General features: G+C 40.1%; 1 protein-coding gene across 1 annotated transcript in view; it reads right to left on the bottom strand.

Annotated features, from left to right (window-relative positions):
- Positions 1–14,740: 14,740 nt before the first annotated feature.
- Gphn (gephyrin) overlaps positions 14,741–16,720 on the bottom strand; it is a 442,000-nt gene continuing 440,020 nt past the window's right edge. Inside the window, exon 23 of the mRNA XM_028788870.1 lies at positions 14,741–15,733. Coding sequence (XP_028644703.1) covers positions 15,600–15,733 — 134 coding nt within the window. The 3' untranslated portion in view covers positions 14,741–15,599. The remainder of the gene's footprint in view (positions 15,734–16,720) is intronic.

Raw genomic sequence — 16,720 nt, 5'->3', positions numbered from 1 at the left:
GAAGAATAGCTCCTGTTGTTACTGTCACCTGTCACCAGCTGTCAGCTCAGGCTCTCAGCTCACATATCTCTAACCTAAAAAAGTTAGTAAGGGGCTGGTGAGATGGCTTAGTGGGTAAAGGCACTTGCTGCCAGGCATGGCAACCTGATCTTTATCCTCAGAACCTATGTGGTAGAAAGAGAGAACCAACTTCTACTAGTAGTACTCTGGCTTTCTACACATAAATAAATATAATAAACACTTTAAAGTTGATTACTGTAGACAGTATGCTGGCACATGGAACCTTCAGGAGAAAGGGAGAGCTTGTCAAGGATAGTAGGTAGGAGAGGAAGGTGGGGAGAACAGGGGCAGAAGAGGGGATGTGACCATGCAACTCATGGTCTTATCCATGAGGGCCATCAGATCTTACCTCACCTCAAGGCCAAGCCACAGTCCTGTGTTGGGAATGAAGTTTGTGACTCACTTCAGTTTGGGCTTCCTCCTTTTCATGATGTAGCTTTTGTGACAAAAACAAATGCAGAAAACAAGGGATTATACACAGCTGCTAACATCATTTCTATACATTCTGTTTCATAGGTTGAGGTCTAAGCCTTAGAATCTTGTAACTAATACAGATGGGTTTTATGGTTTGGATGTTAAGTGTCCTCAATAGGATCATGTGTTAGAGGCTTACAGATTGGGCCTTGAGAGCTTTGATGTCATCAGTGAGTTCATCCACCAGTGGATTTATAGATGGCATTCCTATGAAGTGGTGACAACTTTTAGAAATAGAGGCAACTAGATGGAGTAGACCACAAGGGACATATGAGGGCGTGCTCTCGTCCTGGGCTCTCGTCCTGGGCTCCTTTACATTTTTTTCTTTTTCTTTCTCCAACCACCATGAGAGGTGAGCATCATTGCTCCTTCACTACTACTGTAGGGTCTGGGAGTCATCAGAATGGGGGATTTGAGTCCAGTTGCTACTGCTGGTTCTCATTTACTTTGGCCTTCTTTGCAAGAGTGTGTGCATGTGTGTTATGTGCTTATATACGTGTTCATGCACATATGACAGGGTTTCTCACTGAAGGTGGAGCTCACTGATTCAGTTACAGTTTCTGGACAGCAAGCCTTAGCACAGTGCTCCTCAACCTTCCTAATGCTGCGGCCTTTAATACAGTTCCTCGTCTCGTGGTGACCTCCAACCATATAACTATTTCACTGCTACTTTATGCCTGTAATTTTGCTACTGTTATGAATTTCCTGTCTCTGCTCCCCTGACACTGGGATTACAGGTCCATGCCACTATGCCTGCTTTTTACATGTGTTCTGGGGATCTGACCTCAGACCTTCATGTTTGTGTGGCAAGTGCTTTACTGACTAAGCCCTTCTGGACACCTTATCATGGACTTACATGACTGGAACCCAAACTAATAATTGGTGTGACACTCCCTGTATGGCCAAGGAAGGTCCAAGGTGACAAGGCAAAGGAAGCAATACAGACTGTGCTACCTTGGTTGTACTTAGCAGTTATTAAAATTGTGTTCCTATGGCTACTTGAAGCTTTTGTTGACACCTTCTGTTAAGATTAAGAAAGCCTAGTACAAAAGTAGCAGAATTATCAAAGACTTGGAAGGTCTCAGAGTAAGTGAGCTAGCTTAGCTACTAAAGATGCTGACCACCTGAGTTGATTCCTGGGATCCTCATGGTGGAAGAAGAGAATTAACACCCACAGTATTCTTCTTATCCCTATATGTACATCATGGTGAGTGTATATGCACACAACATGCATTAAATAAATAAAACATTTTAAATGTGAAGACGATAGCACAGAAGAGCGATGAATAAATACTGGGTGGGGAAATTCAAAGTAAGTATTGGGTTGCATAGATACTATTTTTTTCTATTTCTTTTTGTAGCCTATAGTATTTTACATTCAACTCTTGCTTATTTAGAGATGGATGATAGAATATACATCTCTGAAACAAAATCACCCCAAGAAACTGAAGACATCACTTGTTAGAGGTATGTCTTATATTTGTATATACTTGCTTACCAATAGATGCTACATTGCCACTAAGAATGTCCTTCCTCAGTGCAGTCATTGTCGCCTCTATGATGCCCTTAAGAAGAGAGGCTATGTAGATGGCTCAATGGATATGTGCTTGCTATACAATCTCTAGCACCTGGGCAAAATGCTAGCCATGGTGGACATACTTATAACCCCAGTGTTGGGAGGCAAAGACAGGAAGATTTCCAGAGATTGCTGGCTAGCCAGCTTAACCAAAATGGCAGGCTCCTGGTTCAGTGAGAAATTCTGTCTTAAAGGGACAAGGTAGAGAGATGTAGAGGAAGACACCTGACTTCTCCTCTGACATCTGCATACACAAACATGTGCTTAGGCAGCCATACATCCATGTTCATATCACACACACACACTCTCACACACACACTCACACACACACACTCACACACATTCATGCCCACACACATAAAAATGAAAAACAATTTTAAAACAACCCCACTTGATAGATGATATCCCTGAGGAACAGGCTTATCTAGGAATTCAGGACACAGAGAGAGAAGAGAAGAAAGAAGTACTAGGAGGGAGCCATAAGTGAGTCTTGCCTCTCTTCGTCTGTCTTGAGTGTTCAGAAAACCAAAGTGAGGTCAGTGAAAGAGCAGCAAATGTGCCAGCCTCTTTTACCATATTTGAAGTGTTTTGTTGTTGTTTGGTTGGTTTGCGTGTGTGTGTGTGAATGTTTGTGCTGAAATTACTTTATTATATTGAATTTTGAGTGAATTTTAAAAATTTTATTCTTAATTAAAATGTAATTACATGATATTCTCCTTTTCCTCCAATCTCTCCCATGTCCTTTCACTTTCTCACAAGTTAATGGCCCTTTTCTTTATTATTGTCACATGGATATGAAATACAAGAATGAATAATTATATAAATGCAACTCTCTGAGTCTGTATAAATGTTGCTTGTATGTATATACTTTTAGGGCTGACTGTATGATATTGGATAACCAAGTAGGAGGCTCATTTCTGGGGAAGATTACACTCCCTCTCTCAGTAGTCATTAATTGCCTGTAGCTCTTCATCTAGGGTGGGGCTTCATGAGATTTCCCACAAACAGATTGGCCTGTCAACTAGTATTGTAATTGTTCTGGTCTTGTTTAGAAAGAGCTATGTTGTTGAGATTTCATGGGTGTAGTTTCCTTGTCATATCTAGAAGATACAATCTCAAAGCAGATTTCCTGGTCTTTTGGTTCTAATCATCTTTCTATTCCCTCTTCTAAGATGTTCCCTGAACAGTAGGTGTAAAGATTGTGTTGTAGATGCATCAACTGAGGTAGACATGGGCACCCTATGGCCAGTTGTTTTCTCCATGTGGACTAGTTGTGGTTTTCTGTAATGGTCTCCATCTGCTAAAAAGGAAACTTCTTGGATTCAGGGTGAGAGGTACACTGATCTGTGGTAATAAGGTTACGAATTTAAATGCAATTAAGACATACTCATTTAGGAAAGTAGCAGTAGTAGGTTCTTCTTGAAGATCCATGACTTCACTAATCATGGATAGTTTGATACACTTCCAATATCAGCCATGATTCCCCTCCTATTGACCAGGCCTTAAAGTCCAGTCAGACAGCTGTTGATTACTGCCAAGATATTAGTGCCACTACTGTTCCTTTAGGGCTATCTTGCCATGCTGGTCACTGGCTCACAGGCATCACAGCTGATAATACTATTGATTATTATCCTCTCTTGAAAGCTTGCATGCATATAGCACCTCCTGACACTCTGAAAGCTAGTCTTCAGGGCAGGCTTTTGGGTTAGGTCCAGTTGGAATCTTCCAAGTCCTATATCCAAAGTGCTTGGTGTCTTCAGCAATAGGGACTCATCTTCAACTTCTGGGAGGCAACCAAGGGGAATAGCAATAGTCTATATTATTTTAGGAGAATCTTGGACTCCCCAGACCAACAACTGGAACAGAGGTTATCATACCCAGTAATGGGGTTTTTGTTAGACTGTGGATCTTCTGGGGGAGCATCCTATGTGGCATGACTTCATTTAACACACACACACACACACACACACACACACATATTGCATATTTTTAGGCAAATACAATCCTTTATGGTTTTTTTCAAGCAACCATTAAAAGTAGATTCTATGTATATGAGTGTTTTGCCTACACATACATATATAACCATGTGCATGTCTTATGCCTATAAAAGTCAGAGGAGGGCACTGGATCCCCTGGAGTTGTGAGCCACCACACAACCAAACCCAGGTCCCCTGCAAGAGCAACAAGAGCTCTTAACTACAGAGCCATTTTCTAGCTAGAATTTTGACTAGTGTTTTTATGAACTGTGATTTGATATTATCTGCAACCTATATTCTCCAACGACTTCAACAAGACTGATGGGATGACAGAGGAATGGCCTGTGAAGGCAGCTTGGCCCTCCTCCCCAATACTAGTACACACTATTAATAGGGAAACTCTCAGTACCTAGAGATGCAGTAAGATTTTGGTTTCTAGTTTTACAAATAGGTCTCTACTTAGTTACATATGATAATGAAAATTTCTCCATAACATTAAACATTGAAAACTATAGTAGTTACCAATCACAGTGTAGAGCTGTTTTGAGCATCATAATCTCTTGTAAGATATGCCCAACATAATGATGCCTAGTGGTTAAACTGATGACTGAGAAGTGATTCTCTCTTAAAGACAATCAGATGGGTTCAGGGTTCTACTCCCATGAATGTCCTGTACTCTCTTCTTCTTCCTTGCAGTGGGTTACCTTGCAAGAGAAGCCTGGCCTCTTAGCCACAACCTGTGAAGTGTTATTCATTTGGTGGCCTGAAACAATTTTTGGTTTTGCCATTGGATGTGGTGGTATAATCCTAGCACTACTGAGAAGGATACAGAGGGAACATGAATACATGGCCAGCCTGAGCTACAGTGAGACTTTGTTACCAAACAACCAAAAAATTCTCCAGAATAATTCTAAATTGTGTGGGATTAATGCTAATGATGGTTTTGTTTTCATAATAATTTTATCTTTAGATGATTTTGTTATCATTTTTGAGGGATGTTTTCCACATTGATAATCTCCCGAACTCAAGTTTTCCTTCTGCCTAAGGTTCCTGAGGTTGGAACTGGAGACACACCCCTGTGCCCTGCTTGCATTAGTTTTAAAAATGGCTTATTTAAAGGTTACAAGTGAAATGACTTTTATTATAGGTACAAAGTCTTGTCACAATCACTATAATTTAATTTAGAAAAATGTCATCATTATCTATGGATATACTTTTAATGAGTGTAAATGAGACATGCCACCGAGTCTCTGGTTCATCATCTGTGGCCACTGCTTGCCAAGGGTTGGGGTGACCACAGTCTTTCTGTTGACAGGCTGTCACAGAGAGTTTTGACCAGTAAAATCTGCAACATTATTCATGATAATAGGCTACTCATTTGTAGATACCATAAGTATTTTAAACAACAAAGTAAACTTATTTAAATAAATTATTTGTTAGATTTCAAAAGTATTTTATGGACATTATAGGCATGGAAATCTAGAATATAGAACAAAAATAAGCATTAATATTAGAGTTTAGGCATGTTAATCACTGGTTAATGTATATAATTCTAATATCTTTGTGCTAAATAATGTGTAATTAAAACAGAGGAGCAGAGCAGGTAACTAGAGGTCACTGTGGGCACTTCATGGATGTGCAGATTCATCTGTTCTCATTTGTTCTTCTAGAGTTGTGTATATTATGTGTGGTGGTGTGTGCCTGTAACCCAGCTCTTGGAAGGGGGAGAGTCAGGAATAAAATGTTGTTCTCAACCACATAGCAAGTTTGAGGTCAGCCTGGGCTACATGAAATTGTCTCAAAAAACTTTAACTCCAACCAAAACGAAAACACAACAGAATTTTCTCAATTATAGTTTATATTTTTCTAACAATTTATGAGTTTTGCTAGGCCTACCTAATGCCCTGAGCTAAACAGGCAAGAAGCATAGCAATATTGCAGGCCAGGCCTTCTACAGCACTGCAGCACTGCACAGGCATCCAGTCCCTAATTCCTCTGCCATTAGCAGATCTCTCTAGACTTTGCCCTTTCTCTTACCCTGGGCCTCCCTCTCACATGTCTGTTTTCCAGTTCCAGTTGGATGGAGATCCTTCCCTTCAGCAGCTCTGCCGTTCTTTTCTACAGAGCTGCACTGTAATTTTCAGAAAGGCTCCATATTATATCCAATTACAGGCCAGAAACCACTGCCAGTCATGGGACTGGGACTAGAAGTCCACAGGACAACAGTGTGCTAGCACCAGCCAGGATTGAGCTGCTTCAGCCTTGTCATATGGGGACTTGATGTCAAGGATGACCAAGATCCAGAAGGAAGGACAGTACGAACAGAGGCATCCCTGTGCTGTGCTGATGCTGTTTTCTGAGAAGATGTACTTGTCTGGATCTTTTAGAAGTGTGGCAGCTTGAATGTTAATGGAACAGCGGAAAGGACAAGAGTAAGGGCTTAGGAACCAGTTTGGAAGTGTTTTGGTTGGGTTTTCTAACTAATACAAGAAGATGCCCAAACATATTTAATGTTGTCTATAAATACTGTCTACTTACCATTTCCAATGCAATCTTTTCCCTCTAATATTTAAAAGTAATTTTCAAACAGCAAAGTTGAAAGAATTCCATAGACCTGAGACTCATATTCTCTTGTGGTCTTTTCTTTTACTGTGCTATTACTGTGTCTAATTATATATTAGCTCTTAAATGGCCCTTGCCTATCTGTCACTCATTAAAATTCCTCTTGATGATGACACTGATGGCCTTGAACTCTTGACCCTCCCACTCCAGCTTCCCTAGTAGCCCGGACTATATATATATGTGCACCAGCAACTCAGCCTCTGTCATTTCTAATGTAGTACCAGGAATATTTTAAAGCCATGTTTACCACTGTTCTAGTTTGCCATTTCAGCTGCAGGTCTGAGAAGTAATGACTGTCATGGCCTCTCTTTTTCTTGATGTGCTTCCCTCTCAGCTTTTCAGCTTTGAACGTTGGACCCTGTATTAGGGTCTTCTCTTCCACTTGGGTAATTACAAATGAGTCCGCTAATGAACTCAGTTCTATTCTAGTCTCAGTCACCAGTGGGACAAAATTGGAATCGTGATATAAAAACTCTTAATTTAAAAGCAACTCAGAAAGCTTGCTTTCATTTCAAATGTAAACTATCAATGAAGGGTATGTATATTCCTGTGTATACATGTACGTGTAGGTCAGAGGACAATTTTTGGTTTTGTTCTTTAGATGCCATCCACCTTTTGGTCAGCTCCAAGGTCTCTCATTGGCACAGAACTTGCCAAGCAGGTGAGCTTGCTGGCCAGGGAGCCCTTGGGTCCTGCTCGTCTCCATCTTCTCAGTGCCAGGGTTATAAATAGGTGCCATTGCATCAAGTTTAGATGTAGGTTCTAGGGATTGAACTCAGGACCTACTGTATCCACTGAACTATCTCCACAGGCTCAGCGAGATTAGTTCTAAGTAAAAGAAGGTCAGTCATCAACTAGTCTCTAAGCTTTTAACTCTTCTAGTTGAGGTACAAAGATATGGAACCAGGGGAAAGAGGAAGAGGGAAAGAAAGACACTCTAGCCACAGATAAGCAGTACTAATCAAACTCTCCATTCCCCTCGTCTTCAGGCTCATATCCAGGTTGCTCTAACTGACACAAACTTACATAGAATCTGCTGAAACAGATCTCGGAAACCTCCTGGATGTCAAACAGGAGAACTGTGTCCAAATAGCACGTTTCTGCTTCTCCTTTCACATTTCTTTAGCAAAGGTGTTTCTGTGTGCTGGACAGGCAGCTAAGCACCTGGTGAAGAGCTGCCTGGCATTGTTCCAACAGCTCCTGCATCACAATGGACTGACATAGCTCTGAAGTAAGAAGGGCATTGAGTAGGAGTAGCTGAAAAACCAAACAGCCCCTGAGATGAGATAGCTGCTGCCAGCACTCCTGAGACTCAGACAAGGGCAGCTGGGAGTTCTGAGGCTCTGTGAAGTAAGCTCTATGGAGGGTTTTTTTTTTTTTTTTTTTTTTTTTTTTTTTTGTGAAAAGCCATTCTGATGATGTGTGGCTGAAAAAGATATAAAAAAATTGAAAATACATTTATCATTCAGTTGTTAATATATCATTCAACCCTGGTTTTCAGAGACTTCCAAAGCATTTTGAGCCATTTGAAGAAAAAAACTTCAAGTTGTCCATGGTGGCTCACACTTGCAATTCCAGTACTTATGAGGCAGAGGCAGGAGGATTTCAATGAGTTTGAAACAAGTGTAGGATACACAGTAAGTTTGAGGTCAGTCTGTAAGATCCTATCTAAAAAACAAACAAACAAAAAAACAAAACAAAACAAAAGCAAACAACTTCCTCCCATCTCCACCAAAGCAAAACCAAGAAACAAAACAAAAAACTCCAAAGCTTCTAACAAAGGCCAACAATGTTTAGAAACAACTGAGGACCAGGCGTCCCGCCTGATTCTTTTACCTTTGTATCTTCATCTGCTATATTCTGGACACATGCTAAGTAGGCACTCAAGTTGTTGGATGAAGGAATAAGATAAAACCATCCCCTTCTGTCTTTGTTCTCTGTGTTTAGGAGATCCTCTGCATCCCGTCATACTTCAGTGTTTTGCTCATGTGCTGGAGATACAAACCTGTGTTGGTACTTTCTTGCTGCAAATGAGGATGAAGGACACAAAGGGATGCTGGCTGAACATCTGGGCTAAGAGAGGGGCTGCTACCTTGGTGAATTCACTTCACTCAGGTCCCTAAGTTCTAGATTCAAATGCTTGGTTGGGCAGGGTCTAAAGAGTATTTTGGCCCCTCAGAATAAACACGAAGTGTCTGATCCTTTATGAGAACTGTAACTGGTTTTGGAGACCTGGTAGCTTTCAGGAAAAAGGAGACTCTGTGTAGGCCTAAGCAAGCAGGTGCACTGATACTTTGCTCTGGATACTCTGTTGCCTTTTCTATACTGAGTGCCATTTTCATATGGACAGATTTACTTTCTCAGTAGGATCTTGCTATGGACTCAGGCTGCTCTCAAGCTCTCAGCAATGTGTTACTTCAGCCTCTAGAGTGCTGGGATTACTCGAACGTACTACCATGCCTGGCTCTGATGGGCAATTTCTCGTCTGTTCATAACTCTAGCATGCTATTTATCCCTCACACAACATGTTTATTTCATGATCACCACTTACCTATTATCCTGTTCAGAAAACATTTTTGCATAAATCTGATTTCATCATTGTTGATGGCATCATTTCTGAAGCAGCTGGATAAAATCCTCTGGTATTACTTTCATATTTTTGATGATACTGATATATAGTTAAAACATATCAAGAGAAATATAAATGACATGATCTGAATATTTACCTTTAGATACCTTTAGATTTACCGTTAACATGCATAAAACATATTTATGACTTGGTATAAACATGGATTTGAAGCACCAGGTCAAAGATGCATGACCTGTTAGTTCTCTGCCTTTATATGACAGGTGTCTGCATGGAGTCCTCTCAACTGCATGGTAAGCTTGGAGTAGTAGAATTTCTTCCTATGTTGACCCCGGCTCCTTGGTGAAGCTGTACAATGTCAGTTCTGTCAGTCAGTTCAGTGTTGAGCACCTGCTACTGAAGACACCACCCATGGTGGGCCAAAGAGATGAGCAGAGGCTTCCCTAAGAGAACTTGTCATCAGAAGTGGCCCCTGAACAGACTGATTCCATGTGATGTGGCCATCAAAGGGTGCCTGAAGGACTCTGGGAACATGGTTGAGGTTCACCTTGTTCTATGTTCCCTTTGGCTTTAGGGATGTTCCCTTGGAAGATGAAATGCCCGAGCTAAAGCTGGGTTATTTCATTTGGCTTTTCTCTGTTCTCTCTGTCTCTCAAGCCCAGGGCCTTGTGTGTGCTTTGCCACTGAGCCACACTTTTAAATCCCTCTGAGAAACACTGAAAGAGTAATCAGTCTAGACAAAGGCAGGAGGCATCAAGTGACAGAATTCAAGGCAGCAGCTGCTTGCTTGGGGAAGTGTGGTGGAGAGCTTCAGGTGCCCTGACTTGGCTCTGAGATCATCAGCTGTAGAGGTTTTCCAGATTTAATCTGGTTTGGTCACTCCAATAGCAATGTAAAGGAAAGGTTTGAGGAGAGCAATTCTGCAGGCTGGGACCGATGAAGGGGTGGAGGGAAAGAAAAGGAGAGGGTAATTTGGGAACTTCGAGTAGAGTCAGAATTTGGTGACTCACTGAATGTGTGGGAGCTGAGAAAGATGCAAGATGACAAAAGTTTTGGCTCTGCATACTGGGTTCATGTTGATGCCCTTGACTAGGGAATAAAATGTGAGCAGAGGAACAGGTGCAAGACAGAATGCACTGTTCGTTTATAGGAACCTTTGTTTAGTATGATGCCTTTCATTCAGTTGGTGTTTACTGACTTCTTTCTTAAACTGTCAGGATCTTTAGGTGCTCTTGGTGATATATCCTGTAGGCAGGAGATGGATTGAGTATTAAACCCCCAAAGCCTTCACACTGTGGTGGCAGTCAGCTTCATGTGGTGCTGGTCCATATTTCAGAATACACCCCCATCCCTCTTGCACTGAGGACTTCCTTACTGAAGCTCCGGTCCTTTTGTCCTTTCTGGTCTGAAATCCCTACCTCTGCACGTCCCACTTGGGGCTTATTTTCATTTTTCAGAAATCAGCTCAAATGTCACCTGTTCTAGGTGAACGCTGGAGCTCCCTGAGAAGTACATTGCTTTCTCCGTCCCACTGGCTTTGTTAGGATCCACAATAGGTTGCGTTACACTAGAAGGAACTTGGGAATGAGTAGGAGAGAGGACTTGTGTTCCTTCCTGTTGCCTTGTTTCTGTCAATGTCACCTTGACAACAGCAACAGCCTGCACTATTTTTTTATGTTTTGTTTCATTCTAATTCCTTACACTGTCCAAACCTGCAGCTTTGCTGGATTCTCTCCCTGGATATTGAGCCCTGTTCCAAAGCGTCTGAGTTGCTACGTCTGATTACTCTAAATTTCTCTTGAAGCTCTCCCCAGCCCTAGTTTTTACCTGTTTCCTCTCATCACTTCTGGGATTTTTTCTTTTGTGCTTTCACCAACGTCTTGTTTTCCCTCTACTACTGTCTCCCTGTGGGATTACCAACTGTGATTTCTGCCTTTCATAAGATGTTTGCATCTTGACTGTACTTGAGAACCTGACTTAGTACTCTGCTCATTCTTTTAATGAACCACTGCATTGGTATAATTATATATATAATTATACACACACACATACATATATATCTCCTTTCTCATACTTTGTTACTGGTTACCAGGAAGGCCGCATTAATCTTATTAATCCTCATACCCTTGGTGCCTACGGTGGAGCCAAGCATCTTGTATGAACTTAGGATAATATTTCTTAAATGAACTGAATTATTGTAAAAGACTAGATACATGAGACAGATATTGTGCACACACTTGTACACCTAGTGCTCAGAAGCAGAAGCAGGAGAATTACTGCAAACCCAAGGTTAGCCTGGTCTAATATCAAGTTCCCACCCAGCCAAGGCTACATAGAAGCATTGTTCTTTAAAAAAAATAGACAAAACAAAGACAAAGGAAACAGAGAAAAAAGGCCAGAATTGAGCAAGTTTTTCATCTTTCAGTTTTATGCTAATTTACTGGTGGACTCTGTAGAATGTAATTCTTTCAAGAGAGTCAAGCACAGTACTTACTAATAAGCTTGTCGGAATACAATATGTTATTTAGTTCTAGAAAAATCAACAGTGGACTAACAGCACAGTGTGCTTTGATTCTGTAAGGCCATACATTGCTACTTTCTGTAACTGAGAGGAGATGCTTACCTTGGTGGAGTTTCTTGAAGATCGCGATTGGCAGTGGTTAGAGCTGCAAAGCTGTGTTTGTTAGCCAAGAATTTTAAAAATGTAAAGTCATCCAAAGAATCTACTTGCAACATCACTTTAACATTTACTTAGAAAACGACCTGTTTATGTTCTATGTTCCATTGTGTGATACGGCTCACAATATGAGAACGTAGAGCTCCAGTTAACTTCTGTACAGCAATAAAAATCTAAAAGTACCATTTAGCCTTTTATTTAAATTTACATTACTAAGACAAAGAAAACTTGACTATAGTATGTATGCTTAATTCTTAGTTTTGGTCACTTAATGTGAGTATATTGAATGGCACTGATCAATAGATTAAACAGATTAAAGTAGAACCATTTCACTGATCCAAAACTTTCAAAGTTCCCTGTAGCCACTTCAAATGCCTTGTCTTCTCCATTTTCTAATTCTGAAAGAAAAATGTCTTTTCTTCTCCAGGTTTACTGGGCCACTGGGGTGGTTAAGCTCAGAGCTCTCTCATCATGTTCCTCATTTAGAAGTCTGTTAACTTTTTATGTGCCCTCAGCTGCTATTTCTCCTTACTCAAACCCCGCTTCCACACTGCTGTCAGTTTGAAGTAGCATGTTTTCTCACACACAGCTTCACACCAAAGCATTTATATTCAGTTTGTAATTTTTAATGAGTTTCATTGTCACTATTGAAATTCTACTCTTACAGTTTATAAATGACTGCCTAATTAACATTTTTCCTATTTCATTCATATTCTTGGGACTTCATTCTTATTTCTTTTGCGTCTGGTAGTTGATTCCCTTTCCTTGAGGGATGCTGAGCTCCTTCCCCTGTCTTCTACATGTATTTTTCATTCCAGTCTTTCTCCAATACCCTGAGGCCCCGCCTGGCTGGCTTCTTGGGTGAGTTATGTGAGTGAGCTCCTGAGTTGTCCATCTCCAGCCAGGACATTTTTGAACTAATCAGAACTTTTAAATACTCTTCTACAAAATGAACTTCTGTGATTTTTCTCATTAGTTGTCTAACATTTTCTGACTAAAGACCTGGATTCATTTCTTAGCTGTTTCCTCTCCAGAGCTTGTATTATTTATGAATTCTTCCTATTGTTTTCTCCAGCAGTGAGCCCGCCTGTCCCTCTTCCTCACCAGCCACTCTAGCCAGCACCACCTCAGTTTTCTCCCAACTGGCATCTTGTACCTCTCTCTAGTTTAACTGGATCTTTTTGAAACTTCCAGAACATTGGTCCTAAATGTGCAGCTCTGCTCATACATCCTTGATCAAAAGTATCTTAATAGTTTTTGTCCTTAGACTAAATCCAGATGGCTTCACATGGGATTCAAGAACTTTACAGTCTGAGTTTTAAAGATCTTATTGCCCCCCTCCCCCAGTGAAGTCTCATATCAACCTGTTTCCATAGTTCAGTGGACTCTGGGGCCGTGGCTGCAAGTTTGAACCTTGTTGCTTTTCTGTGCTAGCTATGTGAGCTATGTGACTACAAACACATTTCTGCCCTGGTTTATTTATCTGTAATAGGAACCACAAGGGTTTTGTTAGAGTAAACAGGAAGTGCTTTGAACAATGCCTGGCATACAGTAGTTGCTTATGGACTGTTTCACTGTACATATTTTACTACAGCTATACATGTGGACTTCCATATCCATAAATTCTAAGGGGCTCTGAGTCAGCACTGGAGCTCTCTAACCTTTTAGGTCTGTATGATGGCATTTGTCACAGGTAGCAGACTCTCTCATGCACTATGAAATATACAAATACAGCTCCTTGTACAGCTTTTGTTTTTCCCTGATGGAGTAGAGTACAGCTACAGCTACTTCATTTTGTTTCTGGGAGTTGTGTGTACTAGTATGGCATATTTTGTACCCACACACATAGTAGGTGCTTATTTTTTAAATGAACATAAAGAATTATGTGTTTTCCATCAGATCTATTAACTCATCTTTTCTTCACCTGTAAATCCAGAAGACAAACAATAGAACATTTAACTTTAACCCTGAAAATAGCAAATGTCATTAAAAGAACAAGGTTTTCCTTTCCTTGTCTTTGATATAGTGATCTGTTATTTTGTTTTTAAGTCTAATTTACTAAGCATACTCTATAGAACATAGTGTCTTTCTATTAACATGGCTTGAAAAATATCTCCAAGTTTTCATTAAAAGAGACATCACTAAGTGTACTTTCAAATGTCAGCACAAACCTCCACATTTCTATTCTTTTCAAACAGTATTTAATAAATTTCTAATGCCAGCTGTGGTGGCACACACTTTCAATCTCGTCACGGGGTTGGTAGAGCCAGGTTAATCCTGTTCCAGGACAACCAGGGCTATATAGTGAGAATCTGCCTGAAGAAACCCAACCCAACCCAACCCAACCCCCAAACCCCCAACCCCAATCCAAACCCAACCCAACCCAACACCTAAAATTCCAGGCACTCATCTGACATTTTCTGATTCATAACTTATTTTTCTCTTTACTTCAAAGAACTGTACATATCCAAAGTTGATACCTAAGAGAAGAATATTTTTCCTAAACAATAAGGCATCTTTCTTCTGGCTATGCTTACTATTTATCCAGCCATCACCAGTAAGATCAGAAGATGGGCAGTTCTCTTACTTACTGACTCCAATGCTATTATTTTTTCTAAACACCTAAGATACAATGTTGTATCAGACCATAATTTCAATCTTTCATACTGTGAAACCTTATTAGGGTATTTTAAGTATTCTCTTACCTAGGAAGAGTTCTGTCAGAATGGAGCAACAATCTTCTCTTTCTAAATAACAAGGCTGCACAATACGTTTTTAAATAATGATCAAGGATTTTTTTTTTATTCATTAAGTTTCATTATCATTACAGAAAATGTTATGGTACAGAGTTGTTTAACATTATTTTGTTTTTGCTCTTGATTTCCACATGAATGCTGGTAACACTAATATCTGTACAAGATCAGTCTTTGATTTATTTTTGTTCTGTACAATTTTAAATGTGTTGGTTAAAAAGGCTGTCAGCACTTAAGGAAGCATTTCCCCCAGTTTGTTTGTTCAAATAAAAGCTATCCAGTTACTGCCTGTGAGTACTGTGCCAGGAGGCTGAGGCCGTCCCTCCCTGGGTGCTCAGCAGGGAAGGTTCTCTCGGCAGGGCGGTGCCTCCCCACAGTCTCCTCTTTTGGCATGGTGCACATAAACACGAGATACATGATAAAGAACAAGCAAAAGCTCTCTGTAAAGCAGTTATGAAGCATACTAAGAAGGGAAATCCAAGTGTTGCCTACACTAGTATAAAGAAGCAGACAGCCTTGATTAAGAGCATAAGTAGTTGTATTTAAAGATGAGAAAAACACAAGTTCTGCAGGCACCTACTGCTGTCTACTAAAAGCTATCGCTATCAGACCTAGCATTGAACACACAAAGCAATTTGCAAGAAAGGAAAATTTTGCTTTGATATAATCAGAATAGAGTTGTCTGTTGAGATTTATTCTTAGGTGTTTTTTTTTCTTTAAAAGGTATTTAAATTCATTTGAAATATAGTTCAAGATGTTGACTATACAGATCAACTTTTATCCAGATCAGAAAAACTAGCTGTGCCGTTGCATATTACAGGATACAGTCAATGATATGTGGACATGCAACAAAACTTTCTCCTGTTGGTCACCATCATAGCCGTCCAATGACCATGACATCCACCACCTCGCCTTTGTGAAGTTCCACGTACTGCTCTGTCTTTGGAGGTAGCATCAATAATCCATTGGCACTGCGCATGCTCATCAGACGGCTGCTCATCTGATTACCTGGAATGAAATACTCTCATTACTGCAGCACAGGCATCAGTGTCATGTGGAGAGGCCAGAAAATAGAAGTGCAGGGCTCCAAGATGGAGGGAGACAGATGATCAATCTTTTCTGTACCTTTTCCAGGTGAAATTCATATCCTAGATCCTTCACCTTCTCATTAAAGTTTTAATTTAAAAACAAATGCTATATATTTTAAAAGAATAAAATAGGATTTTATAGCATCATACAAAATGCCACAGAAATTCTCACTCCAGGTGAGCTTACATTTGTGTAAAGATAGAGCCCTTTTTAAACGTACGGACAGCAGTGATAGCGGCTACCATTTAGGTACCAAGTCACTTTATACACTTTCTTCTCTAACTCTTATGGACGCAAAAGGTCTGAGGCACACTGCTGAGGCCTTGCTAAGCAGGCTGCTGGCCAAACTGCATGCAGAACTCTGTGATGGCAAGGCTCATGTACTGGATCATTGTTTGTTGTTGATGTTTGCAGTTTATACTTTTGTGGAGTTGAATCAAAACTTGAGCAAAATAGGACTAGAAAAATTGGGGAAAAAGGTTTAATATGAAGAGCTCTTTTTTCAGAGCTAGAACTCTAAAATAACACAGGTTTCTGTGTCCTTAAGATTTACCAGCACCTAGAATATAGTAGAGTCCAAAAAGATTATATTATAAATTCTGCTTTCTCCTCACATTTCAGGATAACACATACTGTGCACTCCTTTCCTACTCATCCATCAATGTTCAAAGGGCTGCTTGAATTAATAGATAAAAATATAATTTAATTTTTATAATTCAAATGTTTATCTAGAAAATATGGTTCAGTGAAATAAGTAAACATTATTTAAGAATAACTTATTTCATCAAACTTTTCAAAAAGAGAAGTACAATTATTCATTTTGTTATCACCAAGGAAAAGACATGACTGACACAGCTGGTGCTGTGGTTCACTTTTCAGAGCGAGTGCATGGGGTCTTATGGGTGT

This window comes from Grammomys surdaster, unplaced genomic scaffold, assembly GCF_004785775.1.
Source record: "Grammomys surdaster isolate TR1022 unplaced genomic scaffold, NIH_TR_1.0 127, whole genome shotgun sequence".
In the NCBI taxonomy this organism is placed as follows: Eukaryota; Metazoa; Chordata; class Mammalia; order Rodentia; family Muridae; genus Grammomys; species Grammomys surdaster.
This window is presented reverse-complemented; position numbering and strand designations above follow the sequence as displayed.